At 40.5% G+C, this 14,981-nt stretch overlaps 1 protein-coding gene across 2 annotated transcripts in view; it reads left to right on the top strand.

The window, feature by feature from the left end:
- Positions 1-14,523, top strand: part of CDH17 (cadherin 17) — a 37,572-nt gene extending 23,049 nt beyond the window's left edge. For both annotated transcript variants that reach the window (XM_035546319.2, XM_035546318.1), the window contains 10 exons: positions 750-900; positions 1,611-1,826; positions 3,219-3,295; positions 4,538-4,729; positions 5,872-6,116; positions 8,007-8,137; positions 9,357-9,593; positions 10,352-10,468; positions 10,589-10,705; positions 13,669-14,523. In XM_035546319.2, coding sequence (XP_035402212.1) covers positions 750-900; positions 1,611-1,826; positions 3,219-3,295; positions 4,538-4,729; positions 5,872-6,116; positions 8,007-8,137; positions 9,357-9,593; positions 10,352-10,468; positions 10,589-10,705; positions 13,669-13,781 — 1,596 coding nt within the window. In that variant the 3' untranslated portion in view covers positions 13,782-14,523. The remainder of the gene's footprint in view (positions 1-749; positions 901-1,610; positions 1,827-3,218; positions 3,296-4,537; positions 4,730-5,871; positions 6,117-8,006; positions 8,138-9,356; positions 9,594-10,351; positions 10,469-10,588; positions 10,706-13,668) is intronic.
- The last annotated feature ends 458 nt before the right edge of the window (positions 14,524-14,981 follow it).

The raw sequence follows: 14,981 nt of genomic DNA, 5'->3' as shown, positions 1-14,981 counted from the left end.
AGCCAGCTGATTACTGCTGTGGGAGTAAACACAAGAAAGCTGTAGAGGATAGAGGGGGGGAAAAAAGAAAAGAAAAGTTTTGTTTCTTAATAGACATGAAAGTACATTCATAAATGTAAACAGTTTTCAGTTTGCTACCCTAAAATATTTCTCCATGGGTCTGGTGTAGCAATCACCACCCATAATGTTATGCATAACGTGCAACACAGAACACACCGTGCCGGGGTTGTAGGTGCATAAGCAGAGGGCAGGAACTTTGCACATTTTAAACCTAGTTCAGATCCCAGGGACCGCAGCAGAGGAGGAGTTCAAGTTGCAGCTGGAATTTTAAAGTTACACTGAAGCCCTCCATCTTGGGGGCTTCTATGCAGAAAACCCTCTCGTTTTTTTCTTGGAGGAAATTTGGGGACAGGAAGGCCAAGAATCAGCTATGCTGGAGAAATCGCATCTTTGTATGTGACAGATTCGTTTGTAAAGTGACAAAAATTAAATGTTCCTGCTCTTCATTATTTTTTTGAGAGAGTAAGTTCACAGGACAGAGATTTGTTCAGGACTTCTCAGTTCTTTTGAGAACTCAGACCTCGGGCACAAAGGCATCATGGAAAATCTCTGACATAAACAGAAGGAAAATACTGAGCAGACGAATGAGAATATTTCATTTGCATGGAAGGCTCCCATGGTTATCTATTTAAATGCAAAAATGTCACTGTGGACATTCAACACATCTAATCTTGCTACCCTCTTTGCAGTATTCGTTCTATGCGGTCACAAAAGATACAGTGGGAGAACTGGTGGACAAGCCTCTGCAAATTCACGTTATTGTGAAAGACATTAATGACAATCCCCCTGTGTGCAAGAATGCCATTACTATATTTGAAGTTCAAGAAAATGAAGGTGGAGGTAAGGAAACAGCTTCTACTCATTTATACACATCATTCTAGTCCTCTTACTGTTTCCAGCTGGGTGCAAACAGCTAGAATTTCTTATCCCAAAGAGTAAAATACAGCTATCCTGGAGGAACATTCTTCTGTGCCAACAGCACAGTTGTTTTTGTTCTGAGAATTCATGTGGAAATCATATCAGTAAACTGGGGAGGACAGACCCCAAACCAGTATTTAATAAATGGTGTTCAATTTAAAACATAGATTTGCATTTTCCCGTAATTGGAAAAATGCTTAGAATGTAAAAAAAAAAAAAAAAAAAAAAAAACCTTTTATTATCATTTCAAGAAATACCATTCTAAAAGTGGCTTGAGCCCTTTTCCACCCATGCCCATGCTCCTCCAGTGTAACACCTTTGACTTCAGTGGGCCATTACTGAAACCTATCCCTATGTCTTCACATCAGTTATTCGGTTTCAAAGAGGAAAGTGCCTTCTTCAAAAGCACAGTCCTCTTGCACTGCCCCAAGCCCAAACCATCTGTTTGGGATGTTAAAGGAAAAAACTCTAAGAAGTCAAATGTTTGTGTCCATCACAGTGTTTTCCACACAGCTGTGTTCTAGTCACCACCCTACTTGCATCGGTGTCACTGTCATCACTGTGCACCTCTGTGGAGAAATAAATGGGTACCCTGCATTATCCGACTGACTCTGATTTCTCCTCTGCCACAGGAAGTACTATTGGCACCCTGCATGCTACAGACATGGATGAGAAGGACACCCTTAATTCTCGCCTGAAGTTCAATATTGAGAGTCAGGTTCCTGCTGTTCCTACAAGTAGTATGTTCTTTGTTCAGCAAGACACTGGGACTTTGCAGTTAAGGGGTCATTCGTTAAACAAGCGAACTGCAGCCAACTATACCTTGAAGGTGATGGTGACAGATGCAGGTATGTAATGCCTGAAGTTATATGTTGAAGTAGTTTTTTCATGCTGACATCTCTGACGCTCAGTGTCCAAGGGACAAGAGGAGTCCTAGGGAATTCTAATATCTGGAGGTATTCAAGGCCTGTCTGGATGCTTACGTGGGCAGCCTGCTCTAGGGAACGTGCTTTGTCAGGGGGGTTGGACCCGATGATCTCCTGAGGTCCCTTCCAACCCCTACAATTCTGTGATTCTGTGAATTCACTGGAAGCAGCACAGGCATCTGGCTTGTTCTAGAATTGCCCTTCCTTGTTCTCGAGGTGCAGAGACATTAATTGTGATTCATAATGCAAGTATGGAAGGAAACCAGCTCTAGGGCAGTGCATGGTTCAACTGGGCTTGTTTGTTAACACGTAAATCTCTCTGGTAAGATATTTCATTTCACAGGGGAAAAAATAAAGAGATCATATGATTGATTGTTTAGATATTGCATTTTCCCCCCTAAAATCTCTCAAAGAGACTCACTGAAATAACTGAAGTTATTAAATGCAGCTGCCTAGAGAGTCTAGATGATGTATTTTAAAAGATTAAGAGCTGAACTTTATCTTCAAAAAACAGTCTTGTCCATTAGGCAAGTTCCCAGGAGTCCTTTGTCGTTCACTGAATGGAAAGGAAATCAAACTCCGTATTAAACCTTAGAGCTTTGTGCTGGAGTCCTCACAGTCAGGCAAAATTTGTGCTTGGAGGAACTTGCTAGTACATAAAGCAGTGTGATGTATCCCTTAATGAAATAGCATCACTTAGATATGAAAACCTTGCTGGGGGAGAAGCCAGTGAATTGTTTGGGATGCTTGTTTGAATTCCATCCAAACGTTTTTAACTTTCAGCTTATGGAGCACACATGGAAAACACTAAAATCCATCTACATTGGAATATCACACAGACAGAGAGAGTATGGTTTCAAAATCACAAATCCCTTACCATGGTGTCCCTGCTCAGGGAGTGAATAGATTTATACAGATCTGAGGTTTAAGTTTGGCTATAATGAAAATGAAGGTGCTGTCTGATGGCCCACTGAGAGAACATGGTAGAATAACATCCTGAGTGTTAGTTTTTATACGTAAAAGTGATGTTGAGAAAGATAACACAGTTCATAGCCAGGATGTGGTTAAAAAAAGTGAGGGAAATAAAACAAAAGAGGATGGTTCAATGTTCAGAAAACTGGGAAAGTGAATAGTAAGAGTGAGGTTTTCACTGATTACAAGGTACTGGAAATTGTGTCATTCTTACAGTAGCAGGGCTTTGCTTGATTCAAGCAATTTGACAGGGCTCATTTTTGCACATAGTGAACCCTTCTGAAGCAAAGTTATTTTTGGCAGAAGGGCTGCTGTGACATTGCTTGTTCTTTTACCATGCAGATTTCCAGACAATCTGTGAAGTGCAAGTACATGTCATCGACATCAACGACCAGATTCCCATCTTTGAAAAATCAGATGTGAGTATTTTTAACACCGTCTTTGATGTTCCTAACAAACTTTTGACAAATGTTTGAGCATGCACTCAATGTCTACAGAAGTCAATGGAAAACTAACCATTTACAGAACAGGTAACAAAGCAAACCACTAGTGAAACTAAGGGCAAGGTATTGCTGGAAAGCCTGCTTATGAGGTCTGTCTAGACAATAAACAGTGGGACTAATTCAAAGTTAATTATGAAATGCAAGATAATTTGCTGTGCAAAAAACTATGTGTATAAAAATAAATTATTCTGTTAAAGCAGTTTATTCCAGAAGTGTACATTCCGGAGGGAAAAGGGGAAAGAAGAGGTTTAAAATTAATTAAAATAGCTAAATGGGCAAAAGCTAACAACTCCCAAGTTCACTTCCAATTATAGTACTAATGCATCCAGAAAACCCCAAAGACGAAATGTACTTTTAGCTGAATGGAAATATAACACTATTTTTTTTAACCAGAAACAGTTGTCCAGCCATCCATGCCCAAACACAGACCTGCTAGCCCTTGGTTCAAGAGTAGGTGTCAGGCTCTTGCCTCCTGCTCTGGTGTAGGTGCTGAAGCCTGGCAGAGATCTGCAGACCCTCCCTGACTTCTGTCAGTTGGCCCAAATCTCACTGCAGTGGCTGTCATGCCTACATTTAGGTGCTTAAGCTCCCACTAAGCTCAGAAAAGCTGTCCAGCCCGTCAAGTGTAAGTGGCCTCTTGGGGAAGCTGTATTGGTTTTGGGCCTGTTGCCTTTCTCATCAGAAGGTCTCAGTTCAGGACCTGGTCTCAAAATGAGATTTCTGGGTTAAGGCATACATCAAATAGGGTAAATTAGGGCTGCTAATGTGGCAATATCCCACAGTGCATGGAGCAATTAGATATTTAAGAGTCTCAGTGCCTGGGGTGCTCAGTGGGGACAGAGGTGACCTCTGTGCTGTCCCTGCTGCTGTGAGCATTGCACGTACATGGAGTGGTTCCCCCAGAAGAGGTAAAAGCTGCTCCAAATGGTCTGTGACTGCTGCTGTACTAGTAGCTTACCCACTGACAGAGATCCTGTCACCTTCACTAAATGTACAGCTAAGAAAGGCGATATAGTTTTGCTCTAGTGCCCTTCTTGCAGCTCTAGGTTCCCCCGTGCAGCGAGGTAGCTAGCCTCTACTGCTGAGCTTGTAGCACTCAGCTTTTTATCTGCAGATGGTGCTAGGTGTGTTATGTTTCAATGATCTCTCTCTCCTCAGTATCACAATGTGACTGTTGCAGAAAGTATCCCAGTAGGAACAGTGATATTAGAAATTCAAGCTACTGATATGGACGAGCCTGGCACAGGGAGCTCCTACATCATTTACCAAGTGGAGGAAGGAGATCCAAACAACAAGTTCATCATAGAGACAGATCCTGAAACAAACCGAGGGTTTGTCAAGATTAACAAGGTGAGTAGATGGGTTTATTCTCTTCTCTCTCCCTCTACATGTACATAATTTGCCATAAACAATACTTCATTGGTGCAGTGCTCAGGCACACCTATCCTCCTGCCTTTGTTATCCCCCACCTGCCCTCTGCTGCTGGCCCCGGCTCTGGGCTCCGGCCGATGAAGGAGCTCTTTATACACCATGGGGAAAAATGGCGTTATTGAGTTTTACTTGAGTGATGTAGATTTTCCTTCCTGCTGGTGATCTGGGCCATTGGTGGTTTTTGCCACCAAGTGCAAGTGAAACTAACTTGTCTCAGTGCCAGTACAGTGAGGAAGTTTGTTCCTGCTGAGGCCAACATTGGCTGTGACAAAGCCAAGGTCAATGTGTGCTGAGGTGGGTGATAAATCCCGCATGCTGAGCGTTGGAATCAGAAACACAAGGAACGTTTTCCATTGCATCCATGCGTTTCAGTATCAAAAGGGTCCTCCCTTTGAAATTAGCATTCTTGGAGGCACGTGAACTATGGGCCTGGAAAAATGATCACTCATTTTCCAAGGAGTTACACATAGTTTGCATCAAGTTCACGTGCCACTAGTCAGGCCATGGGCAGTGATCAGTGGGTTATCTTTGGGCTCAACCTCAACATCATTTTTTCCTGAAGATGCAATTGTGAGAAACTCCGTGCTGTAACAACCCTTGCAAGCAATTCTGTCAGCCAGAGGTCATCCAAGGCCTTCTAGTACAGAACTATAAATACCATTGCTGTAAACAGGATATAGTTATTAAACTTAGGCAGGTGGCAACATTATTAGGAAATGCAGTTGCTGAGGAAGCCTCCAAATGGGCATATGGTTTCACTTACATTGACTTCTCAGTGTCATTTTACTCTTGACAGCTCTCGCCTATTTCCTCTATATCTTCCTTGGGAAGAAGAGGATTTTGCCATTTCTCATGGCCAGAAAGGCAGGGATGCTCTCCTCTGCCATCCAGCAGGGGCACTGGGGTCTCTGCCTGTGGGTTGCTGCCCCATCACGCGTCAGGCACACTCAGGTGGGCTACAGATGGGAAATGAGAACACCCTCACATCTGCCTGGTGCTTGCTGAAGCAGACAGCGGTACTATTGCTTAAAACACTTTTTTTTTTTTTCTGATTTACCCAGGCTCTTGATTTTGAAACAGCTAAAGTGCATAACCTGGTGATCAACGCCACAAACCCCGAGCCTCTGGTGTCAGGAGTGCAATACAATGCCAGCTCCCGTACCCTCTTCAAAGTTTTTGTAACCAACGAGGATGAGCCACCTATTTTTCAAAAGCACGTTTACACAGCAAACGTATCTGAAGACATTCCTGTAAACACTCTGGTAGTAAAAGTGGAGGCCTATGATCCTGAGGGGAATACTGTAAGGTAAAAGAGAGTGACCAAGATTTATTTATTGTATTTAAGATTTAGAATTTTTTCCTAATAGAGGTACAAGGAAAACGCACACAATATTTGGCATAGAGGAAAAGTTTTTTTTAGAAAAGCTTGCCTATGCTCAACTTCTGGTAGAAAATCAGGTGTGGTTGGGTGGTGGCTGGTGACTTACCTGCAGCCGACTGCTGGGCAGTGCTTTTCTAATCATCTTTCTGTCTGTGTTGTGACAAGCATCACCAGTGGGGCCCTTGAACAAGGAAACTAAAAGTGAGAAAGCCCAATGTATGTCTTCAGGAAAAAGTCAAGAGCCGGTTTGAGAATAACAAGGTTTCCAAATACATCTTACCAAATGCCTTTAAGAAATTAAGTATGTACTGAAATGCTCTCAGGAACCATTAGAACAGTAGCCAACTTTCACATCATTCAGGACACCGCAAAGGGCTTTTATCCACCAAAACACAACTAATAGCGAAGCTCAAGTTCGTGGCTGATAATTCATTCAGTTACTTTTCTGACTGTCAGAGACTAAAGGTCTACCTCCACCATGGATGCAAAGTGCTGTGCAAGCCAACTCCTGTGCTTGTGAGTGGGATACAAAACCTCAAACTGGCTCATTTGGTGGACCAACACTTTGTCATAAGGTCACCATGAGCCTCTGCCAGAGCACAGATCCATGCAGAAAGTTGTGCAGCATGGTATAAATGTATCTTTTCCAGTAGTGTCAGACAGAACTGTTTGTGGTTCTTGCTGCACGATTCCCAGCTAGAATGCTGAACAGATCAATCCAAAGCAAATAGTCCTTGAGATTTAACTAAAATTCAGCAAAACACCAAGTAGTTAATGGAGTTGCAGAATATGACCATTAGGCCTCCTGTGGATTTTTATTCCCAGAAGGAATAAAATTTCTCATCTACTTCCCCCTAACTTTTGGGAACTTAGCATGTTTGGCCTTCTGTCAAGCTGGTTAAACAGTGAGCCACATAGTCCAGAAGCTCTGGGAGATGATGACAGAGACAGATGACAGAAATTCATGTTTACATAAACCACATCTATGCTAAAAAATAGGTTAAAAGAAGTATAATAAAAATTATAAAAAGTAAAAATTTACAAGCATGTCAGCATGCTGTTTTAATGCAATGGGTACTGAAAGAGCAAAAGAATGAAAAAGGTCACATATAGTCAATAAATGGCTTTGTTTTAACTGGGTCATATGTTCATGGTTAAATTTGTATAAGTAAATACCCACAGACCCTGTGATTTTTCTGCCTTTTTATTTTTATATTTTTTAAACAATAATATACAGGCAATTATGTGGTGATGTTTAAAACACTCCCAAGTTCCTATGGTAATCACAGCCTGCTCCAGACTGGCAGCAGGTGACCTCTGCAGTCTATCTCAGGGTGCTTGGTCCCTCATTTATGCAAAAAAGGGTGCCTGGCTGCACTGCTCCTCCCACCCCACACACTTTGGCTTGTATCCCCACCAAAACCAAGGCATGGCAGACATGATGGGGAGAGAGAGACACGGGGTTAGGACAGAGCACCCCTCTGGACCAACAGCTCAGGAATGCCACGGGTTTTGCAGTTACAAGGCAGGTAGAGTTGTAGCATATATAAGCTGGAGGAGCCGTGGCATTCCCATAGTTCTGCTCTCACTCTCTAGTGTCTGAACTTAATCCCCACCAGAAATTGATGGGTTTGGCCTCCCTACTTCTGTCTGTCCCTCCTGGATGGCTGTACTATTAGGACTCTTCCAAGAACCCTCTCTTCAAGTACAATAGCAACCTAGCTACTTGCATATAATCAGTAAAGTATACACTTTGTCAACAATTTTTCCTGATTTGGAAAAATATATGTGATTTTTTCCTATTTCCTTCCAAAGATACTCTTTAGAAGGTGACGTGAAGAAATGGCTGAAGATTGATTCAACCACTGGGAATATATACACTGCTTCCACTTTGGATCGAGAATACAAAGAAGTGTACAAAGTTGATGTTGTTGCATCAGAGACAAGTAAGCAATGCAATGGCTACACACACACACAGAGGAATCCTCTGCCCTTACTTCTTTATGAGGAATTATTATACTTCCCATGACTTCAGGAGGACAGGGCAGCAAAGCTGAGTGCATGGAAAGTACAGGAATATGTGGTGTATCTTTAGAAGATACATTCCTTAAGAATTTAACTTTCTTAAAAGACATTTTGGTCTTGCAGATAATGAAGATTAAAACAGCTTTCATGCAGTTAGCTATCATATGCCATTATATTTGCTTGAGCAACATGGCATAAGGTGAAGGCCTTAATTTCTTCAGTGTTTTCAGCATCAACAGTTTTTTACCATTTTTTCCTCTAGACATATAAAGATTTTAATCTTTCTTGTAGGTATGTTTAGGCTTCCTGAAAATATATCTGGAGAGTAATTTGTAACCTTGTATAGAATTTAATTTTATTATAAACAAATCTAATACCTTAGTTAGTCTGAAATCCATTAAGGCTCCTGGTTCCAGCCATTTGGATATTTCATACAGTCCACCTGGGGAGATTTCATTGTGTATTTTACATAAAATAGGGGCTAAAAGTCTGGACTACATTTGACTGAATGAGGTGTAAATATTGGTTTCCCTTACTAAACACAGATAAACAGTAATGCTGGCCACTGTTTTGAGGGGCCTGGGTAAAGATGCAGATACTGTATGTCAGGAAGAAGGCATGTTTCCTCAAACATTGAGCTGGTGTGGGGCTGGTCCTGCAGGAATGGGCAGGAGAAATGACAGGGCTCTGAGAGCTTCTCTTGGGTCTCTTGTCATGGCCCTGGGGCAGAATATTGACTTGAATTTCCTATATACAGAAGAGAGATGGGAAACTTTTGGAGTTTCACACTTAAAAAAGTGTTCCAAAGAGTGAATGCTCTGACCTTGGATATGACCACTTACCAGATATGATAGTCTAGCTGTCTCCTTTTGCTTGCTACTATTCTGTAGTTAGCTGGGGAAAAATAAACCATACTTTTTAGAAAGTGGAAGTAGCTAACAGGAGTCCCTCAGGACCTCCGGAGACCTTACTTCTGTGTGCTGCAGAAAAAATACCACCTCCCACCCCTGCCTGATGGTGTACCAGGTGGTACGATGGTGTATCATATAGGTGATACATATACGATAGCTGCAAATGCCACAATCCAGCCTCTAAGTCCAGCCTGTGACTTTTAACTTTGCATTCTGTTAAACTCTACAGATAATGCTGCTCAGAGATCCAAAATACCCTTCGTATTACACTTAACGGATGTGAATGACAACCCTCCGCAGTTAGTTACGGATTATCCTACTTTCTTTTGCCACCCGCTTCGTGGAGGAGAGAAAGCACTAATTCAAGCTACTGATGTTGATGAATATGTGTTTTTCCCCAAAATTACTTTTTCTCTCGGGGATGATACGGATACAAGAAATAATTGGGAAATCTCAAAAGTCAATTGTAAGTTAATAAAGCTATTTTTGTAATGATATGGGATTCTCTAGGTAATCTGGGAAACCCATAGAAATGTTGAATTCCTTTCTATTCATACTTTTGCATATCTAATATTTCAGGTAGAAAAAAATGTAAGTTATTAAGAAATTCCGTACATTTTGGCATGTATTTATTTGAACACCTAAGTCTTTTTTTTTCTTCAAGAGATAACATTTAGTATGCTGCAAGCTAAAATTTTTCTAGTACTTAGGAGAGAAGAAAGATGTAAGAATAAAATGTACTGCATGCTTAAAAGAATACAAGATGCTGGCTTAAAGGGACCTTTGGACTGACCCCATGGATGTTATACTCTTACATTTCCAAGTTTTAAAGCATCTTAGATGTGGTATAAGTGCACTAGAAAGGTGGTCTCTCCTACTAAACTATCTTGGGAACAGTTTAAGTTGGTTATGGCTTATAAAAGTATGTGATGATTCTCTTGGTTTAGATGTGATCATACCACTGTAGTACTGCCCAAGATTAGATTTGGCCCACTCCAGAAATTAAACAGGAAATTCTTTGAGCATATGATACAGAAGGCTAGACTAAGCATTCAGACAGTCCGTTTTGACTTGAAGTCCGCAAACCAGTGAGATCTCAGAAGACAAGGAGGGAACTACCATCAAGAGGAAAGGGGCCCTAAGAAAGAACGCTTGCAGCTGTAATGAATGTTGACCTAAATTTTGCGCTTGAGCTGACACAAATATCCCATTTTTTACTTACAGATACATACGCTTACCTTTCTCCAAAACATAGTAACTTTGAAGAGAAGGTGTACATTGTTCCAGTGATAATTAATGACAATGGAAAACCACCTTTGGAAAACAAAGTGAATCTTGAAGGTATGCTATGCACAGCTATTTCAATATGGAAAATATTATTTCAAGACAACAGTAATACATAAGAACAATCAAGCTACACTACTAAACTTCTTGTTAACTTCATGGCATTTCTTTTTGCAGTAAAAGTCTGCCAGTGTTCAAGTGAAAAGTCATGTTTTATAAAACTACAGCATGAGAACTCCAAGCCAAGCGTCGGCCAGGCAGTTGGGATTCTTCTTGGTGTCCTGCTAGTTATTGGTAGGTGACTTCTTAGCTGGTATGAAGGTCTCTGAGTCGTCTCTTAGCTGGTCTCTGAGATGGTGCTGCTGCATTTCTGACACTGATTCACTCCTTTGGTGAACAGATTTTGTGAATGTTGCAGAATGAGCAAAAAAGCAAAGATCTCATATCTGAGATCACGATCAGTGCAAACTTCAAAGGTTTTCGTCATAGGGATACCTTTCTTTGGACTTTGCTTCTGCATGTCACAGCAAGCAGTTATAACAAAAAGACAAAAGAAAATGCTGCACTTGTAGTACACTGTGATTTCACTGCTAACTACCACCTTTTTCCTGTCAGAGAATGGATTGGAACCCCATCGTGGGCTTTCAGATTATAGTGAAAATAGCAAAGCATCCAAGAATGTCATGCTATTTACTGTCTGTAGATTTCCAATCAATTGCTACCCATAGCTTATAATTATGCTTTCTTTCACCTGCTTCAGCTTTGCAGGTTTACACATGCCAGTGGGAGAATTGCTTTGAGCTGTGGGAAACTGGCATTTACGTTAAGTACGATTATATTGTTAAGCAGTACTGAACAGTGTTATGTTCTTATAGGCATGAGCTGATACAACTTTGACAAAAGGTTTAAAACTTTTTTCCAAAACAAGACAAAATCTCTTTTTGGTATTCTTTTTATGAACATATGTGCAAAAGTAGTGAGCACTGTTGATGGGATCCAGTTCCCTAGGAAATGAAAAGCAAAAAGAATTCAGTGCATAATGCCATGTGATTTTTGACTGTGAAGATCACAAACTCTAGACTGGGGGACTGACAATGAGCCGTGGAGAGGGAAGGGAGTGTGAAAGACCCATGGAGAAAATCAAAGCAAAGAAATTAAACACTTTACAGACCTCATATTCAAAAGAGTAGGGTGAAATTAGAGGATAAAGGGGAACAAACAAAAAAAAACAAAAACCCCAAGAACTTATGTAAGTAATGATTAATCCAGTTTGAGAAGAAAAGAGAATGAGTCCCTGAGAACAAGTTCCTGTTCAACACCTAAAAAGACAAAGACAAACCTCTGTGCTAACTTTTCTTTTGTAATACACAAACACCTAACGCCAGGGAAGGTGCTCATGCATATTTGATATGTGTTCATCTTTTGAAGATAAAAGGAGAAAAAAATTGATTCAAAGAACCTAAAACAGAAGAAACCATTCTCAGACCAAGCAATTGACAGAGAAAACCCTCAATATGCATCTTTACCATTTCTGTTCAAGCTTCTCAAATAACTTGTTTTCTCACAATGCCTTAGTCTGATCCCTTGCTTAGCATGGAGTCATATAATAGTGAAAATTATGTTGGGTAATTGACTAAAGTTATTTTCATTGAAAGAGAGCTGGTCAGCTTTAAAGAGCACATTAAAAGTTTTTTTCTGCATTGTAACTAAGAAAGAAAAATGCAGTGTATGTAGCTCATAAAGGATTTTTAAAAGAATTCCTGAAATGAGTATACAGGGTTTATTTTTCAACATAAATTTTTCCACTTTAAAAGCAAAATCAAATGATAGTCTCTGGGGTGGACTTAACAGGGATCTGGGATCAGATATGGGCAAAAAGAAAAGAATGAAGGAAGTATCTAAAAACTTTTTGAAACCTGGGGATATTACAAATGTTGAGTTTGACCTTGAAGCTCAGAAGATATGACTGTAAAAACAATCATATCTTGGAGGCCTGTCTGACACAAGAATGAATTCTTGCATGAGCTAAAGGTTGTCTCAGACCTCAGCACCTGTTGTGACATGCACAAGGATCCTCTGTACTTTTACTTACGTTAAAAGAAACACAAAGCATAGACATTGGAAACCAAGATACAACAAACCAAAAAATGAACCACAAACCCTCAGCCAATCCAGTCTGATGGGACTTCCATTAAAACAAAATTTCTTGCTCTTGGAAGGTGTTTCTCCCTTTGAGAAGATGGTGGGAGAATGACAGAATTACAGAATTGTTGAGGTTGGAAGGGACCTCAGGAGGTCATCTGGTCCAACCCCCTGCTCAAGCAGAGACACCTACAGCACAGGGTCCTGTGCCCGGGACCACGTCCAACTTGGCAGATACTAGGTGTGTTCTTTGATCAACTGCTGAGATACTACAAATAAAAATGTCAAATATGAACAACTACAGAAGAGATATTCAGAGCAATGAAGGGGGGGGAAGGGGAGCAGCAGGGCACTTCTCCATAATTCAGTACAGGACCAACGGAATGTTGAAAGTGAAAGACAATCTAACACTGATAAAGAGGAGATAAATTTACATTCAGTGCAACGAGCTCATTTTGGTTTTAAAAGGATCAAATATATATATGTATTATGTACATAATATGTATATTTTCTGTGCATATATACACATATATATATATATATGATTAATGAAGACATGCACAGGCACCTTAGATTGGATATGACAAGTAATAATAAAGGGTATAAATACTTCTAATTCAGGCCAGAAGCAAATCCCACTCATTCTCAGCCATAGGTGAAGAGATCTCTGAGATCCATCAGTAATTATTAAGAGATATAAAAGCGTTCCTTAAGGAGAGAAATTTCACTGTCAGTAGTCTTAGCTTTGCTGTAACGGAATTGCCATTCCATTGGAGGAAAAAACAAACAAACAAACAGGGACTACAATTCATCACAACAAATTGCAGCTCAAAGGAAGGGGGGCTAAAAAAAAACCATCTGGTCAGGTACCAGAGAAGTTCTCCTCCAGGGGAAGTCTCCTGAGTGCTGAGGCATCTCATTCTCCTCACCAGTGCCACAGGTCCCTGAACGTGCTGTTGACCCAACAGTACGTGGTCATTGTCCAGAGCCATTTGGTTCCATTCAGGATGTAAAGCAGTGTGTATATTACAGTATGAGTGTCAGACCCTTTGCTGAAATACCTTCTCAGAATGTTTTCTCTTTGCTTTACTGATGAGTGCTCTCTTTTTTTCCAGGTGCCATTATAGGGGGGGTATTTTTTCACATGAAGTACAAACAGAAAAATGAAAAGAAGAGCCAACAGAAAGATGTAAAGGATCAGACTGAATGTGAAGTACTGAATAAATGACTGTATATTTCATCAAGAGAAAAATGCCCTTTGGGTTGGGAAGAAGTGGCCTTTGTATCTCCCAAAGCCCTGAAGTGTATTATCATCAACTGAGGATACAAGCATGCAAAAGCAGGCTCCCAGGGTTTGGTCCTCACTTTCATAAGTAATACTATTCAGTCACATAACCAAAACCAAAGATACACTTCAGCAGCAGCCATTACTCATCAGCTTTGACAAGTGTTAACTCATGACACCACCAAATGCTGAGCTCCTGCAAGGATCAAATGCATGGAACCAGTCTTTGTTCGGCAGCTAAAGTAAACATGGGCTTTCCAGAGGACTACACTTTATCTGACTGCATATCTATGGCTCTTTATATCTCAGTAAGTAACTGAATAGCAGAACAGGGAGTAAAGTCCTGTGCTACATTTGAAGATGTCCCATGAAGTAACAAGAGTCTCTGACTGTTAGCAAAATTGCTCCCAAGCATTGTAGTCTGTAATCTGCCCTGGGTAACGCCTGCTTACATTATTCTGGTGACTTTTTGCTAGCAATATTCACTAGCAATGTGACATTTCAGCTATGATATCCAGGGTATAACCAGTTTGTGAAGTGCCATGGCTTGTCATTACAGTTTTGAGGTTAAAAAACACATGCTGACTCATGTGGAAATTGGGTGATGTGCTGTTTTATCATACTGCTGCCAATATTTTGCTTGCCCCCTACATACTTGATAAGAATAAAAATCTTCTTTAAAGGTTTTAGAGTCTATTTATTTTTAAGAAGAGAGAGAGAGACAGTGCATGAGAGCAAACCATGGCTGCTTAGTTATCTATTGTATTTAACCTTTACTTTCACATCATACAGATGCAAAATGGCTCTCAGGTCAGAGTGGTATATGGCTGTCTGATTCTAGATGCAATGATTGCTGGAGGCATGTGTATATTGGTTTTAGTAAATGTATTTGGGCCCAGGATGACATGCAGGGAAGGAAAGCCTTCCTCCTGACAGCATGCCTATAGAAGGGCATTTCTGGTGACAATTTGAGGGAGACTTTTCTTTTAAGCTATAAATAAAAGCTGACAAATATTGTGCTAAACTGAAAAAACAATATACTTTTGAAAACATTGTAGAAAAGGTCATATGGAAAAGAGTATGCTTGTTTATGCAGTTTGTTGGTTTTTTAATAACTTTTGAATGCAGCACAGAACTAGAAAG

The sequence above is a fragment of the Cygnus atratus genome, chromosome 2 (assembly GCF_013377495.2).
Source record: "Cygnus atratus isolate AKBS03 ecotype Queensland, Australia chromosome 2, CAtr_DNAZoo_HiC_assembly, whole genome shotgun sequence".
Classification (NCBI taxonomy): domain Eukaryota; kingdom Metazoa; phylum Chordata; class Aves; order Anseriformes; family Anatidae; genus Cygnus; species Cygnus atratus.
Note: the sequence above shows the minus strand (reverse complement) of the source record. Positions and strands in the feature narration are given on the sequence as shown.